Source organism: Rhipicephalus sanguineus, chromosome 5 (genome assembly GCF_013339695.2).
Source record: "Rhipicephalus sanguineus isolate Rsan-2018 chromosome 5, BIME_Rsan_1.4, whole genome shotgun sequence".
Taxonomy (NCBI): Eukaryota; Metazoa; Arthropoda; class Arachnida; order Ixodida; family Ixodidae; genus Rhipicephalus; species Rhipicephalus sanguineus.
The window spans coordinates 55,702,045-55,720,104 of record NC_051180.1 but is presented as its reverse complement, the minus strand read 5'-3'; the positions used below and the strand labels follow the sequence as shown (position 1 = coordinate 55,720,104).

The following is an 18,060-nucleotide window of genomic DNA, read 5'->3' as shown; positions in this document are numbered from 1 at the left end:
GTCTGTCAAGGATTCTTGCTCACAAGGCGCGTAAGAGACAAGGCGAGCAATGGCAGGCGTACCTCTCCTTTTACAACAACGATATGCATCGGTGGGCACTGTGGTAGCGGGCTAAGTACAAGACGAGTGACTGACTAAGGCACAAAGTGTTTGAGCATGGGTGTAGTCCACATGACACAAGCTTCGTAAGGTTTGAGGCACTTATAACATTCAAAAGTAATCAAAACATACAAGGCACAAAGGCTGCGATGCCGAAAAGGAAGCGTGGCAAAAGATTCACTCAAACATACGCCTGCACACTGAGTTCAGCAGATGACATTTGTCTCTGCCAGAAAGTGTGTCAGGCAGTATGATAATAGCAAGAAGTGTGTCTGATCCAAACGCCGCTCTTGATTTATGTCAAATGTCAGCCAATAGTAGCAATTTGCTAAACGAAAAAATAGAGCAGCTGCCGAGAACTCTGGAATGAGAGAGGTTGGGCCTCTGTGTGAAGAGAAGGTGCTTAAAAAAGTGGCAACTTTGCACTCCACTTGCAAGCTCTACATGCAAGCACTACAAAATACAGACGAGCTGTTCGTCGCAGTGTTGGCTGTTTGTAGAATGCTTTAATTTTTCAACAAAGCCCAAGGGGCCGTCCGGGACCTCTTAAGGAAAAGCTGTTCAGACCTTCCAAGGCACAGTATGCGCCTACATCACATACATACCTAAATCTTGGTGTGTTCCGTCTCATACATCCCATTGCGTACTATTGTTTACACCAAAAAAACTGATTTGTACTGATAATGCAGTAAGAAATACATAGCCAGGCCGCCAAGCTCAAGAATTCACTAAAGTGTGTTATAATGGAGAATCCACAGCGAAACAGGGGAGATATTCTCAATGTGTCTATCAAATGGACATGTCCATTTTGGCAGAGGACATTCAATTACTTGAAAAAGCGGTGAGCCGTGATGTCATTGTGTTCCTGACTACGTCAAAACACCAAACCCGCCAACACATTCCCAGCATAAGAACAGGACACTTAGACAAACTTGGCAGATCCGAACTTGCATGTGAACGTGCCCCAGATGTTTTGAGAATGATGCACGGAATGCACACCTACATTCACAGGTGTGTTAGACGGGCAGCTGCTTTAAACCTAATTTGAGGGCTTACACGATGAGAGTTCATGCACTGCCTCCGAGACGTGTGCCCAAAAGCGGATCTCTGGAAGCTGCGTTTGTTGTGTTGAAGTGCATTTTGTCTCTCTCATTTGTGTCAGGATTTGTGACAGCTTCCTGACATCAAACTGATGTTGTGGAAGAACCGCAAACAGAGGACGCGCTGCTCGCTGAGCTCCAGCCAATCAGCGGTGGCCAAAATGGACAGTCTATTAGATGGACACATCGAGAATAGCTCCCTAGCACAAGCGCTTCCTAGCAACACACTTGCTTAGAGCAACCCCTCTAAAACGTCCTACATCTCAGAACGGAGCCCATATTATCATTGCATGAATGTACGCTTATACTAATGCTACACCTAGCTGTAACGAGCAAATCGTAATTCCCTTCGAAAATTCCTATAGAAGCCAATGTATTTAAAACCTCATTTTAAAGAAGTAAAATTTGCCTGTTATACGATATAAGAACAAATTTTGAGCCAATGACACAACAGCGCGCAATGTGGATTTGAGACGGTCCACAACACGACAACTGTATTTAGCAGTTCAAACCTCCCGCTAGAGAGATTTTTGCAAAATAGAAAATGGAGATTTATGCAAATAACTTGTGCAAATAACTCGGTCGATGAACGGGAGAACAATATGCCGACGGTATCGGAAGCACTAGACGTGATGGATGTGCTGCACCGCTACTTTGGCACTGACAAGGGTGGCAATTAAAGATGGTGTGGACATAGCAGCCGCAGCTGAGCAAGCGATCGCCCACATTAGGAAGATACATTAACATCCAATTGCGAAATTTTTTGCAGCCAAGTCTACTTGAAATACGAGTTACGTATTTTGAACTGCAGTTAAGTAGGTACACAACTTTTCCTTTCTATCTCTGGAATGTGGTTATTTTGTTGTGTCCCACCGTGTGGCAAATGCTCTTTCGCCTGCTATTTGTTTTGGGTAAGTACAGTGCATAATATTTGCAGTAAATGCCTACTGTGGCTCTGGGATGGGCGAATAGTGAATTTGAGGTTTGAAGCGAATCCGAAGCGAATAGGGATTTGGTCGAATAATTTCAAATCGAATAGTTCGAATAGTATTTACCACATATTATTAAGAAAAATGAGCATTTTTGTCATGACCCTTGCACAATATTTTTTACGACTGGAACTAGGTATGAGTGAATGTCACTTTTTTGGTTTGAAATGAAGTGGAAGCAGCCTTGAATATTATCAAGATTTAAATAGCAGTAGGGTGCAAGTTATAAGTGGTACAATACGTTACAATTTAAAAATTATTATACTTGGCACATATAAGCCCATATAACACACTCTTAAACTTTAAAAAAAAATATGTACATTTAACCTTGAATTGTGGCTTCGCGGCAGTGCAGATTTTCCCTGGGTGGGTTGTTTCACGGCACAGCAATTTGACGCTGCACTGAAACCACCTTTACAGGGGGTTATGTGCGGTCAAATGTATACATATTTTCGTTCATTTCGAATACTTCGAAATTTCGAATAATATAAATTCGTATCGAAGCGAATTCGAATATTGTAATATTCGTTCGAATATTCGCCCATCCCTAGACATAACGAGCACATTGCAGACCCCTCCCCCCTTCAATTTTGTTATAACGAGGTTTAACAGTAAATAACAAACATAACCCCTTCAGCGGCAGTGTGTACAATTGTACACATTAACTTCAGAGGCACGTCATGCACCCAGTGTTTCTTCAAACGGCTTGAAACGCAGTGTGCACATTTGTGCAGGCTTCCTGAGTGGATAATTAGCGGTCATTTAACTTTATTGTGCTGCATATTGCTGCAGAGGATCACTGTGCTGGAGACACTACCATGTTCGACGATCGTTTGATGTGCGTGTTCCAGGACCAACGTCAAGAGTATTTTTTTTCTTTGCTCAAAACGAGTACAACCAAAAAACAACCTGTGCAGGCATTTTGGACCTAATATTTGATTCTTTTTATGCAAGGATTGAAGCTGACTCATTGCAGGATAATTAGATATTTAATTACATGCTAATTAACATTAATTATTGAAAATCACACAAAACAGCACATTCCTCCATTTTCTTTCTTGGAATGCACTACTGAATGCCTTGGAATCATGCCATGAGAATGTGACGCATTTGCAGACAGTGCATCATAATCTGCGCCTGAAGGGGGATAATCAAGTACCGTATTTACTCGATTCTACCGCGCCCTCGATTGTAACGCGCACCCGTTTTCCGCGACCAAAAAAAAAAAAAAAGTACAACATCGATTCTAACGCACACCCATTTTTCGTGAGAGAAATGAAAAGAAGTCCATAGGAATCCACCTTCGCACATTCAGAAAAACAAGTATTTGGGTTTAAATGAACTAAAGTTTCAAAAAAAGAAAACACAAAGTCAAATGGCGGGCTTGGCCGCTGAAACTGTCACCACTACGGCAGCGATACGAGCCGCGTAACAGATCATTCTTCGTCGCTGTCGGACAACTCCTTGTCGCTGTCAGTGCTCTTGGATTTCGGCAAACCGGCCCTGCTTTTGTCCACTGAAACTTTTTCGTGAAGCTTTGCTGTAAAACAATCTTCTGCTTCTGTTTGCGCCAGTCTCACACGCACATTTCAGCAACTCCGAACGACCGCGATGCGGCCCGATTTCCATCCGTCTCTGCACATGTAATAACCTTTCTTTTAAATGCGACATCGTAGTGCACTCGTCGAGTATTTGGAGTGGGCATTTCCATGCCGCCGATGCGAATGCAGAACGGGATGGCAAGCTCCTCAGCACACGTACGAACTGAAACAATGACAGAAATGGCCGAGGCGCGTAGGACGCGGCCATTTTGAAATGCTGATGGCAATACGATAACAGAGTTTCTTTTTTTTTTTTTTTTTTCGGTACTCGATTCTAACGCGCATGCGATTTTTCGACTCGCTTTGCCGAAAAAAAGGTGCGCGTTAGATTCGAGTAAATACGGTAACTGTGCTTCACTAACAAAGTGCTAGTTAACGCCTTTGTTTTTCTGTGATAATGTATGGGTGTGTGTCGTGAAGCCTGCATAAGTAGAGATAAAAGCTAGATCCCTATGAGCTATAGTGCCAGAGTAGAGGTTTGAGAATTCCACCGACTGTCAAAAAAAACGATATCTCTGTCATAAAGTAGATTAATCCTGATTGTTCCTTTAAAGCAAACGTTATTTTTGTCATGTCATGTGGGCTGCTGGCTCAATGGAGTTCATAAATTTAAAGCCACCCAAGGAGGAACATAGAAGAAAGCGAGGTTCCTCACACACGAGGCCGTATAGATAATATTCTCTAGGGCCATAAGAAAATATCTCAGCCTCAGAAATGTCTCAGAACTTTGGTTAAATAGATCAATCACCCTAAAGTTCATACTTGTGGTGCCACCGGAGTTGACTTGACGGCACCTAACAAGAAATAAATTGACCAAAAAAAAAATTAAGGGGCACATCTCACCTGTTCTTGCGAGGCATCTTGGCCCCGTCCTCCCTGCGTCCTGCACCACCCAGCCTGCTGGGCTCATCGTCCCCTTCTTCATCCGACTTGCGGACAAGCCCCTTTCGCTCTTTGGAGCCCGGCAGCACGCCTTCTGACACGAGAGCCTGGTAACGCTGACCCTTGCACGACCGCTGACTCTTCCGCGCTCTCTCCGGGCTGCTGCCCCCGTCCTCATCCCCAGCCGAAGATGTGTTGACCCGTGCACGCTTGCTCGGCGAACTCCCGGCAAGCCCCTTACGCCGCACGCCACTCTTGTGGCTTCCGGCGGCTACCTTCTTCTGCACGTCATACACTTCCTCGTCCGCACCGCCACGGTACAGTCCGGCATTCGGCGTGGGCACTGTGCCTGGGACGGCAGCGGCCACGACGGCTGGCACGGCGGGGCTGTCGTCGGGATGCCGCGCAGAGCCGTGCGCCGAGAAGACGGTGCCGTCCAGCGGCTCCACATTACTAGGTCCGCAGAGGAACTTGTCGATGATGTGGTTGATGATGTCCTGCTGGCAGGTCTTGATCGTCGTCATGGGGCGCTCTTTGCACAGGTTCAGCGGCTGCTCCTCGTCGCCCCGGTTGAGCGACTGTGCGAGGCTCAGCGCCGACGACACGTTGAAGAACCGCTCGCGCTCACGCTCCCGCTCCCGCGCATTGGCCGCGGCCGAGCCGCTTCCACCTCCGCTATCTAGGCCCGTCACACTGCTCGAGATAGTCGGCGGCGTGCTCGTGGACGAAGTCGACAGCGCCGTGAATGGCGGCGGCGGTGACACGGACTTGCTGCTGGCAGTGGTGGGCTGGCTGAATGCCTGGTCAATGAAGCGGTTGGCAGCACCGACATTGAACATGGGGATTGGCCCATAGCCGGCTGGGGGCATATTGCCGCCTCCACATAGACTGCTGCTTCCGTTGCTGCTAGTGCTCGTCGAAGTTGTCGTGGTGGTTGTTGTGGCAGAGGACAGGGTGCTGCTGCCATTATCTTGTGACTTGGTGTTCAGGTCACCAGTTTTCTGGCGACCTCCAGCAGTTGGTGGCTTCTTCCCACCCTGGCATCCCTGAAAGGAGTTGCACAGACCAACACATGAGCAAGAGATGTTGCTTACTGCCACATTCAGCGTTATCGGCAATGTGGCCCACATACAACTGTCATTAAAGAGTTGAAAATGTGGTAACCATTACAGTTCGCAAGGCGCTCAGGCACACATGAAACTTTTTATGAAGCCAAAGTGATCTACACTGCCCTAAGACCTCCTGAATACTCAGGGTTGTCACTACAGGCTTATAGTATAGCCACAGCCAGAAAAAAAAAAAAACTAAATACTAAATAAAACATCAGTGCAGTAAGCCACACTTGTAAGAGACTTCATACAAAAGGATGGAATACTAAAATGTGTTGAAGTACGGGTGGAGTTACATGGATTTGTCGCATGCTTTAAGCATTTTTTTCTCTCTTTTCATCCCAATGAGTGCACTCAAAGCGACATGGGGCGAGTGACAAAGGGGCACGAAGCCATGTCCGCATGCATCATGACCTTAAGCACTTTCCCTTCTTTCTTTCTTGGAACGTGTTGGGTCACTTTCACAGTGGTCACAAGTGCCGCTACTGTAAGTTAGTGCCTCTACTGTAAGCACGTGGCGGCACCCCATGGCAGCTGTGGTAACTATACATCACAATAATGCTCAAGTCAGTTAATGGCTCTGTCCTCCCCTCCTCTGACGTAGTCGGTCCCTCCAACAACATAATTTGCTGAGAGAAGAGCAAGGTTTCCGAGAGAAGAGCAAGGAGAGAAGAGCAAACGTAATCGTACGTTCCATGCTGCGTGCAGTGCTATAGCAATTGGCTCGCATGTCTACAGGAGTCCCGATTCTCGATCGGTAGCGTTTTCTGACGACTTTCCAAAAGTGTTGCAGCTCATGTTTAACCCTTTGAGGGTTTTTGCCGTATATGTACGGTGGTGGTTTTCCATCCCTCAAGGTCTTTGCCGTACGGGAACGGTTTCAACCCTCCATTTGAAATGTCACACCATAATGTCGATACATGCTCAATGGGAGGTGCTGCCAGCTCCTAAGGCTCACAAGACGCATTTGAAATTTCATTGTGCCACCTTCCTGTGCAGATAAGCAGAACTGATTTCTAGCTTCAGAGGGTCACGCGATCTGTGGCAACGCCCTTTTGTGGTTTCGGTTTTGCCGCGATTGCAATGAAGGCACGCGAAACTTGATTTTTATCTTTATCGGCACTCCCTTGCAGAGGCGGCAGAATCTGACTGCAGTCTTTATAGGCACTGCTTTTTGCTTGTTTGTCACAGACGCTCACAAGGTATTCTCACTCTCCTTGGTTTTTACTGAGTTTCCTTTGAGTTCTTCAGCCGCACGCAGAGAAGACGTCGTGTGTGCCAACACAACTCATCGCTCCAAGAGGAGAACAGACATGTGTTTTACGTGTGCAGTCTGTCATAAGGCGCTGTGTGTAGACCCGTGTTTCAAGGAATACTACTCTGAAATATTACTGAACATTTGAGTGATGCTGACACTAAAACAGGGGATATTCATAATGCTTGGTGCTCTGGCAACACTGGGCGCGTCCGCCATTTTTTTGTTGGGCGCCATTGTGGAATCGTCTGCTAGCGTCTCCATAAGGAGAGGCCACAGAGAGGCTGAGCTGCAGTCGTTGGCGGACCTTTCGGACCAAGAAAATACGGCCGTTTCTTTCGTCGTCCAGCGCCGAACGGTCAGTGAACCTCACTGTACTGCCACAAATCGACGGGAACGCAATATCGGAGCTCCGCGCGCTTCAAAACTCATCCGGACGGCAGTTGCACGAGGCACATCACTTCGCAAAGCCGAACTGCTGTTCTCTAGTGACGTGTGCTTCCGATCTGAGGTAAGCGGTCAAGAAAAGTGTTCATTGCAGAGATATGACTCTCAAACTTCTACGGTAACCTTGCACAGCAATACATCTACACTGTATTCCCCACTGCGATTATAAACACGCGTTAGATATCGAAACCACGTTGTTTCTGCGCGACCTGTGCAACGCTGTGCTGCGTTGCTCGACTCATTTCTTTAGCCACATGTATCTCTACACCCTTCGCAATAGCGTGTGTCGTTTTTCAAAATGAACAAGGCATGGACATGTGCAGGAGTGGTGCGCCGCAAACCAAACAAAAATACTGATCGCGCGTTTCAATTGTGTACAGAGAGAGCGGCCCGAGTAAGGCTGTTTTAATGCACACTGGTTGTTTATAATGCCTTGTGGTCGTAATCTATCGCGCGGATTTAGTACTGTCGTTCTGGTTTTCTTGAAAGCTATACGTGTGCGTTCACTGACATATCTCTTTAAAATATTGCGCTCTTTGTTTTTGCATGCCACGGAGGCGTGCACTATCGCGCGCCGCGCGCTATTGCGAACAGCGTACAAGCATACAAGTGCCCGCGATACGCGGAAAGGTGAGCACAACGATCTGCCCGATCGACCTAGATCTACCGAACAAACAGCTCCATCTGTAGTACGGCTCCGTAACTCGCTCAGTGTTCGCAGCGCACGCTAACCGAAGGAAGCAAAAGAAGAATAAAAGCTGAGGGATAAGGTGGTGTAAAGCGAAGGGCAGACGCGGCGTGCAGACTACATACTTCGGCGCACACTACCTTGCGAAGCTTGCAAAGCGATGGCTGTGTGGACCTTTGCAATCAGGTCTCGAGTGGCGGCACTGATTTACCGTGGACGCGCGCAGCAGCGTCTGTGGCACTGCCTACACACGTTCATATACGTAAATCATTGCTTTCGTCGATCTGCAACACCGATAAGCTCGCGCACGTGCGACATCGGCCGTCTGTTTTAAAATGCATATATCGCAATATATTGTTCTGTAAGTGTAGCTTATGTTGCAGGCGAGCGACTAAATTGAACGGAGAAATAAGAACTGAGTTTGAAGAGCGCTTTTGCATGCGCCGGTCATTTCCGAACTTAACACTTTCGTGACCGCACCTATTCCCATCGATAGTATGTTATCGATGACTTCAAGTTCAGATTTTGGCACTCTCTAAGTGGTTCTGGATAGCTAACACAATACAAAGGGTAAAATAACATGTTTTTTATCAGTTTTGCTTGCTAGTTTCTTTTTTCCGCCGGGGCGAGATTTTTAAAGCTCGTTCGCAGTCGGGTAGGTGAGCACTCGTTGTTTCAAACTTCACGTCGATGTCGCTCGCGGGTGCTCCACAGAAACGACGAATTTCGACGGATTCCGATTAATCTGAGCGGGAATCTCTGTATGATGGTAGCAGCACGGACATGGAAGACGACTTCGATTCGCCAGACGGACGGCGAAAGTGCGTCAAACCTCCCCGGAACATCAGCAGCTATCCGCCGGTAAGTTTCGTCTTCTCCTCGGGTCATTTTATCGCTGCTGTGCGTCAATGTAAACGTATCCGGTGCGTTCTAAAGATAACAGCTCTTATCCGCAAGGTGTTAACTTCATTCAGGCGGGAGCATTTGGCGCCGGCTGCAGAAAGAGCGCAGTTCTCTCCGCGAAGACGGTGCGGAGTGGACTTTGACCCAACGCTCCGGTGTGCTGCACGGCGTCGTCTTCGTGTTGTTTTTCACCGCAAAAGTCGTCAGAGAGATGTGAAACCACACAGATAAGTATGCGTGGATGCATACTTTAGAAAAGCCAACATACAGTGAGAGGGACATATCCATGAAGGGAGCTTACTGAAGAGAAGATGAGAAAGTTTGTCGCACTCCATGTATACATAGATTATGATGTACACATGGTAATCCCGCGCTTGCATTGGTGTTGGTGTCGACGACACATATTTCAGGCCTTCGTCCACCGTCAGTGATGCGACGGAAAAGGTTCAAGGCTTCTTGAGTGTTTCTGATCTGAAGAAGGCGACCGTCGCAACCCATGAGAAGCTTCACCCCGTGTCTTCTCTATTGCAACACATCAACGATTCTTCTACGCTATTTTTAACCCCGTCGGAACCTTTCAGTGGATGAGAAAATTGTGAAATCTGAAGGTCGGTATGGTATTCGGCAGTATATGAGGGAGAGAGAGGTCAAATGAGGGTACAATTGTGGATTTTTGCAGATTTGGAACAGGCTACACTGTTCATTTCAACGAATACACAGGAAAATTGAAAAATACCAGAACTGCAACCTATGCTAGGAAAGCTGAAAAGAAAAAACTTGTTTTTTTCCGAAACGTGCAGCCAGCCTCCGCGTCGAGAAACTGCATCACGCGGTGGCATGATAGGCACTAGTGCCTATATTTTTGTATTTATGTAAATAATCTTTGTACTTACAGAGCTTATATAGCAGCTATTATTCTACGAGGGCTTTGCGTTCAAAACGTATATTTCGATTTTTTTTAATGTTTATTCTTTGCAGAGTAGCATTGATGTTTTTATGAAAATTTTTTCTTTTTGATGCATTTTTCCTTGTTTGATCATTTTTTTATTATACTAGAAATAAATCCGTTGTTTGTAATTAATACTGTTCGAAAGACCAATTCTTCTTCTATCATTTGATACCGTACACTTTAGGATCAATTATTTTCTGTGGCAGGCAAAAAATATTTCCTGGACTAGCCCAAAACAAGCGATTTTTCCACGGTCACGAAAGTGTTAAACACCGATCGTCACCGATCTTGTTGACAAAACAAGTTCGCATCGGTATATCATTTTTCTTCGTTCATTTAACTGATAAATTCCATTAAAATTAATGCTACCTTGTTCCTGGCATTGTCAGGGCTCCCTCGTTGCCTGAACAGCGCACGAAGCATTGGGAAGTCATCGCAGAACGAAGATAAATAATCAGCAACAAGCACCTGAAAGGGTGCGATATGCGACTGGTTTCGTTTTCGCGCCCAACAAAACATGGCAGATCGAGCTCACTGGATTGTGGACAGATGGCGCTGTACGTTTTGACTATCCCCTATTCTGTTTCCAATTCCTTTTTTTTATAATTTATTCCTTTACCCATTTTGTACATTAAAAATCTGCACTAAAGTAATTTGACCATCAGGGAAAGTTTCTTCAAAAAAAAAATTCGACCCTCATAGAGTTAGGAAACCCAAGGCAGTCAAAATTAATCCAGAATTCCTCCACTAAATTGTGCGTCATAATAACATCGCAGTTTTGGCAAATCAGACTGCAGAATCAAATTTTTAACCTTGGCACATCCTGTCTAAAAATTTGCCACTTGCTGTTTCAGCGAAAGGAATGAGTCACCTGATAGTGTTATTAGAGCAGAAATTCCCATTTTCCATAGAACCTGTGTCCAGTAAAGCGTTGTGGCTGACTGTGCATGTTCAAAAAGCTTTGATCGCCGCGCCCCCTCCACCGTTCGAGCCAGCGTCACCCACCCACCTCGGCAAGTTCGAGCAGAGCCGAACAGGCATTGTTAGTCTGCTGATCCGTGGAGGCAGCCCTCTGCGGTGGTGCACAGGGCACCGGCGAGGGAGTCGGTGACGGCGACGACGAGGACTCCTTGATCCGGCCCGCGTTGCCCCCGCCGTACGTGCCGTTCTCGAGGTTCTCCAAGTAGCGCTTCTTGGGAGGCTTGCAGCTGACTGGCTGCGGGTTGCTTGGGGGTGTCGGGTTGGGAGCACCAGACTGCTCGGCCGCGTTGCCACCAGACTCGGTCATTGGCTTTGTCGTCGGTGGCTCGTCCAAAGAGTTTGAGCCCTGCTGCTGCAGCACTGGGCTACTGTTGTTCTGCCTCGAGATGCTCAGTGGGTCCTCTGTAACAACGCGGCAGTTGGGAAATCAGACATATTCCTGTCATTTTCCGATCCAGACATTTTTCACATGCTTAAAATTAAGACCCTCCACTATACTGATAGCAGCATGGCATTGAAAAAAACTACTATATTTGCCAGCATAGGGAAATCCAAACTTCATCCGCCATGTTATTCGTTCCTTGTGTGTTGGTGTATGTGCATTCAAACTTCTGTTTGAGCTCCAGACTGCACCAGGTTAATACAGCTTAGCTGCGACTGTATAAATTCTGCTTGATTACCCTCGTGCAGCATGCTAAGATTACTGCACAGACTGACTTTGTCAAATGTGAAAATAAATTTATCATCCTAAACATACTGCAATATTTACGACACCACGGTGTCCCTCTCAGTGTACTAAAAACCAGACTCAAAAATCAAGAGGAGAAGTAAACTTAATATTCATATTTCTCCACTAACGCTTCACCAACAAAATTATTGAAAGGGGGCCTTGAAGGCACATTTGACCAAATGAAACATTCATTGTTGTCTGAACCCTGGCGCATGTGTGTGTGCTCTGCTAGTCAATCTCTGACCTGTATATTCTTTCGCCTTTTCATATCTCTGTAGCGAGGGCTAATGGCAGCACCACAAAGGAAAGAAATGTTTCTTTCACTTCACTATAACAGAAGGCTGAAATATTTGTTGAGCCAGCAAAAAGAAGGGGAAAAGGAGCATTTCCCAAGTCAGGTATCTCGCCATGCTCTTCATCAACACTGAAGTCTAAAAAAAGCATCTCGAAGGCACTAGCATTTGGCCCGTTCGTACAATGGAGGCAAATGACCCAGTAAAAACAGAGCTCAACACACATCTAGAAAGCTGGAGCGGCACATTCTGGACTGTAAAAGAGCATCTTCTGGGAATGAGTGCTTTGAGGTAGCCCAAATTTACGCATGCGCTGCCACTAATGATGCATGATTAGATGTGGGCTATCTCAAACCAGGCGCAGTCGGTAGATGTTGCCACTGCAGCCTGGAATGCGCCGCTCGAGCATTTTAGACAAGTGTGTTGAGCTCTGTACAAGAAAGTTATGCCTGGTTTCATGAGACAAGGGCAAAGAAGATCTATTAAAGGGGCTGCACAATCAAGCAGAAGGCACGTAACTATGCTTATGTATTAGGCATGGGTGATCATTTCAAGGCAAGTGCCAGGTACTTAAAGGGACACTAAAGGCAAATAACAATTTATGTCAGAATGAAAGCCCAATGTATGACAACTTCTAAAACGGCAATATTATCAACAGCAGTGCCCTACTTACCGAGAAATTAAGCTAAATGTATCACATGATGAGCGCCACAGGTGGGACATTTTCGAAGTGATCCCGATGACGTATGGAAGTCGGCCTACAATAAACCACTAATAATCAAACTAGCAGCAGTAAAAAAAGAACCTTCCGAGCATCAAAAGACGTAATAAAATGGTGTTTGTTCGTTTCCGCTTGATTCATGGAAAAAAGAACCTCCGTGGCGTTGCCATATGGGGAACGGCGCGCGTGGTTCAAAGGTTCCGTTTTCGCCGAACTGCGCCTCGCCCGCCGCCCTGCTTTGCTCACACGGTCGCGTCTCAGTGGTAGTTTCGGGATCGCGTACTGCTGCGTGTGTTTTGCGCGCTCGTGAAAGTCGCTCTGACCGAAAGTTCGACAAAATGCCGCATGCATGTGATATTGCCGGATGCCCGAACGGTGCACAACGCCAGTGCTGCAGCAAGGAAGCCGGTGTGTCTTTTCACTGGGTGCCGCGGAATGAACCCTTACGCTCGATGTGGCTTAGTGTCATGCCATTGCACCAGTGTGCTAAACCGCTAAACAGTCAAAACCTCTGTATAACCTCTGCGTGTGTGCTCGCTGCGGGACTGCGGGACTGCGGCAAGCTTCGATGGCTTCGATGGCCGTTGTTGCTACTGTGGGTCCCGCTACTTCCGCTCTGCTGCTACTAGTGTCGGCGGCCGCGCAGTAAAAGCGGGCAACGTTGGGCACGGCAGCAGTGACGTATGAAAGTCGTATTTTCAGGCGGGAGGTTTGAAGCGCGCTAACGCGATGCGGACCACTAAAAACGTGATTTTATTTCAAAATAAGCACTTCCTTGGAATAAAAGTAGCACTACGAGGTTTCTGGACCGCTATTTCAACAATCAACGTCGACTTAATATTTGCCTTAGGGTCCCTTTAAAGATGACCGAGGAGCATCATGAGGTCGTCGGCAAAGTTAACAGTGGACTTTGTGCCTCTGCTTATGGGTAAGTTTGTGTGTTTTGGTGATTCTTGGTGTTATTCGGTGATTTTGTGTACTTTACTGTGACTCTTGGTGTAGTTCAATGAGTTTCTACATTTTACTGTGACTCTTGCGTGTTATTCGGCGAGTTTCGGCGCTATACTGTGACCCACTGCGTGAGCGTGAGAACAGCATGCCAAGATGGGACAATGGCTTGTCCCGTCTTGGCACGCTATTTTCACGCTCAGTATGTACCAACTGAGCCACCTACAACCACTGCGTGACCCTGAACAGACATACAGACAGCACGGGCTCGACTTAGAACAGCTCCGCTCTTAAAAGATGATGGAAACATGAGAGGCAAGGAGGTGTGTGACGCACTCGTAAGGGTGGGCACCCGTGGCATGTCCGACCGGGGACAGTTTGTCTGCTCGGGGCTCCAGCGCAGCGTGTCTCCCTTTGTGGTGGCCCCCTTAGTGCGCGTCACTGGAGACCGCGTGGGCAAGGTGGGCATCTTGCACCATTTGAAGTCCGGATTGGCCTTCATAAAAGCCTCCTTGTACTGCAAATGGCAAAACAACATGAGGTGCCCATTCAGTAAATGCTAAAATAAGCATGAGTGCACGACAGTTTCGGATAGTGCGAAAGTGTGACAAAGAGAGATAAAATTGGGCAAGCGCTAATATGTAATACAGTGCCAACATGGGCCTGCTAACAGTCACTACGTTTAACATAAAGTAGGGCCTACTACAGTCCTGCATGGTTCAAAGCAAAAAAGAAAAAGAAACGACACTTACTCTTCGCACACCAGAACATCGCTTCTGCTAGGCATTTTGAGTAAACAAGCGTACGCATTTAGCCAATGCAGTTAGTTACCGGCATAACCACAGTTAAGTTTCTCACAAAAGTCAACACAAATGTCTACGGCCAGCTTAAAAGTAATATCAGCTTGCTGAAAAGCACCTGTCCACGCAATGTTCACTCTCTATCGCGCCTTGCCATATTGTGGTCAATCGGAAGAATGGATGTACGACGCGCAACTGAACGTGACATAAAATAAAGCTTAGCAGAATGGAAAACTGGCTAGTTGGTACAGTTGCATACTTAATGAAGAGCATGAAAAAATAAGCGACAAAAGTAAGTACACGGGACAAGCGCTGAGCCCGACGTAGAAGAAATGAAGCTTGGTAGGGTGGGAAGCTGGGCCAGTTGGTACAGTTGCATCCAACTAACCCAGTTTTCCACTTTACTGTAGGGTAGCCCAGTAGGGTAGCCAACCGGAAGTTTTCCTGGTTAACCTCCCTGCCTTCTCCCTTTCCGTTTCCTTTCTCCTCCTCCTTGTACATCAGGCTCAGCGCTCGTGCCGTGTTCTTCCTTTTGTCTCTTATTTTTTCACGCTCTTCATTAAGTATGTGAATGCGACACCTTAGCACGTGCTGACCTGCTTGGCAAGCTCCGTGTAGGTGTGCTTCTCGTGGGGCTCAAGGCTGGCCCACCACTCGCCCAGGATCTTGGTGATGGCGCGGTTCTCGAGGTGCGGGTAGCGTTCGCGCACCACGCTGCGGTGCCGCTTGCAGAACAGGAAGAAGGCATTCATGGGCCTGCGCACCCCGGCTCCGCCCGCTCCGCCACACCAGTCCTCCTCCCCCCGGCAGCAGCCCTCCTCCTCAACATCATCCCGCACCACCAGGGCCTCGGCTGAAGAAGAAGGGCCCGCCTGCAATGGACAAAAAAACAGACGATATTGCCACGTGTCGCTTGCACTGGGCGCTGCGTGATTGGCACAGATGGACACTTTGTTCTAGTGTTGGGCTACTACTGCACACTTCAACTACGACAATATGCAACAAGCCAGTAGTAGTGGCCAAAAAGTCATGCAAATAATGATGAAATAAAACTCCTATAGCTTAAGATCTGACTTAGGCCACACATGTGAGATAGTTGGAACTTTACTGCAAAATGTAGCCTATTTTTATACGACATACACCCATTAAAGTCTTGGAGTAGTCCTTATGTCATGCAAAGCATCCTAGTTTTTTGCTCAACCGAGGATCAGCTCCATTCCTGCCATGCACTTTGCAGACAAATCCTGCCAAGTACATGGACATCAGCAGGATTTTGTCTTGGGGGGTGCAAACCAATGTTGCGTTGCGGTGGGGGAGGAGGGGCAGCACTTGTGTGGCTTAGGTAGGGGGGCAAGTGCTATTGTGGCTTGTGGAGAGCAAGTACCCCTTTTGCACCCAGCCCCCGCTGACGCTCATGTTGTGGCACACAACCTCAATACGTTTAATACCTCTCGAGACCTAACCATCTCTGCAACTGTCAACATTTCATCGAACCATTTCTTCATTTTCGGTGACATAAACTTATATGTGAACTGATCATTCAACATTTGCTTCTGCTGAATGGTTCGGCCAAAGAATGTTGCAGGTACGAAAACAATTATGTCGCAATGCTTAAAAATATCAGTAAAGCTTGACCGAAATAATCATGTAGCACAAACAAATTCCTTTCTCTCTAGTCATGTTTCAAGCTGAATGTTGGAGTGTGTAACGTCACATTGCAATAAAATCAGGCATTTGAAAATATGGTTGCACAACAAATGCACTAGTTATATGCAAGGCAATGTTCAACCAAAGCCAAATTTGAATTGGCCTGGACAAGTGCCCATAAAAATGAGAAGACGCTTGGTCTGTTTCTAATGTGTTCATAGAGAACTGTACTGTAAGCCTTGTTTCTGTTCATTGCTGTCTGAAATGAATGCCATGTTTAGGAACATCATTCAACTCATGATACCATACAGAACTGCATTATGGCAAAAGAATTCAGAGTGCAAATTCAACGGGTATGGAAAACTTGAAGTGGCATTTTCTTTTTTTTCTTTTCTTTTTTATAGACCTCTCTGTACATAGCGATAATAAAGCAGCATTAGGAAGAGCATAAATCAATTTAACCAACGGAGGGTCTACCACAATTCCACACAGCAAAACTCTGTGAGCCTCAGGATCACACAATTATCTTGATTATCTAAAATAATTTGACAGTGAATTTTTTTTAATGACGGTTCGAGCAATACAACTGTACTTATCAGAACTGTACATCTGACAGGATAAAAGCAAGAATATATTTTCAAGCAATAGCTTGTCCACCAGCAAGCATTTACAGACATGAAATTTGTGCCACGTAGCTATTCGCGAACCATACATGTATAATAAAGTTTTTACCAACACCTTATTCGCGTATTGAACAAGGGACACGTCCAGCAAGTTCCGGAAGTCGCCTGTACACCTGTTGCTAAGGTGGCCGACCACACGAGACAAGGAGATGCAGGAAGCGATAGGGATCGCATGCGGCCTGGAGGGAAGCTGCTTTTACCGTAGTTACACGTCAGCTGCGTTAATCCCTTGATCACAGAAACGACAGGAAAGCCGCCGCCGCCCAATCGGCACTTCGCTCGCTTTGCACACAGTACTTCCAGTCGCCGCTCAAGAAACATGTCGGCGACGGCGAAACGCCAGGCCCGCCCGGCCGGCCCGGCCGGCAGCATGCCGTGGCGCACGGACTCCGTGCCACTAGTTCTGTGCACCATGAAGTTTCACTGCGCAGCCATCGCCGAGCCTACCACGCAAGCCATACCGTGGCCTCACTGTGGGCAAGGGTTTCGACATCGTACGCTAGTCACTCGTCGGCATTCCAGAGTTCATGCAGTCAATTAAAGCGTACACGTCATAGACGCAGGTTCTTAACGCACTGGTACTCCAGCATGGCAGCTTTGACGACGTCAAAGCAGCAGCATCATCACGTCGCGGTCATCCTGTCTTCAATGTGATAATGACGCCGCTGGAACGTATTTGACCACTGCACATGAATAACGAAAGAACATGCATTCTATGTACTGATAACATTAACATGACGTCACAAACGTCGCGCCCCACCATGTTGGTACTCCAACATGGCGGTTTGAGTGACGTCAGTGCAATAGATGGCTTGCACTGACGCCACTGAAACCGCCATGTTGGAGTACCAGCATGCGTTAAGAACCTGCGTCCATGGCAGAAGAGGTTGCGCGCATTACGAAAGTGCGCAATGCCTTCGGAGCGGCAGGTGCCTTCCTGAGCGTGTCTTGGGTCGGTTGCACCGAGGTGCACGGAACTGAGCAAAGGAAAGGAGAGAGCAGGATGAGGGCGAGAGACTGCTGCTTGGAGCGAGACGCTGGCTGCCCAGCCGAGCGGAATATCCGGGCGCAGCAGCGGCGGAGACACGGCGCGCGGGGCGCAGCAGCAGCGCAGGAGGTCAACGCCCCGCGCCGCCGTCGGCTAGCAGCCGACCGGTGGGGCCGCTCCATCACGGCGGCGGCCCGCATTCCGCGCTCCCCTCAGCCGAGTCCGGCCACGCGTTGCCGCGATAAGC

At 47.3% G+C, this 18,060-nt stretch overlaps 1 protein-coding gene across 2 annotated transcripts in view; it reads right to left on the bottom strand.

The window, feature by feature from the left end:
- Positions 1–18,060, bottom strand: part of LOC119393658 (mediator of RNA polymerase II transcription subunit 1) — a 310,663-nt gene that overhangs the window by 29,850 nt on the left and 262,753 nt on the right. For both annotated transcript variants that reach the window (XM_037660766.2, XM_037660767.2), the window contains 4 exons: positions 15,092–15,367; positions 14,032–14,212; positions 11,032–11,405; positions 4,633–5,717 (listed from right to left, as the gene is read on the bottom strand). In XM_037660766.2, the coding sequence (XP_037516694.1) occupies positions 4,633–5,717; positions 11,032–11,405; positions 14,032–14,212; positions 15,092–15,367 (1,916 nt within the window). The remainder of the gene's footprint in view (positions 1–4,632; positions 5,718–11,031; positions 11,406–14,031; positions 14,213–15,091; positions 15,368–18,060) is intronic.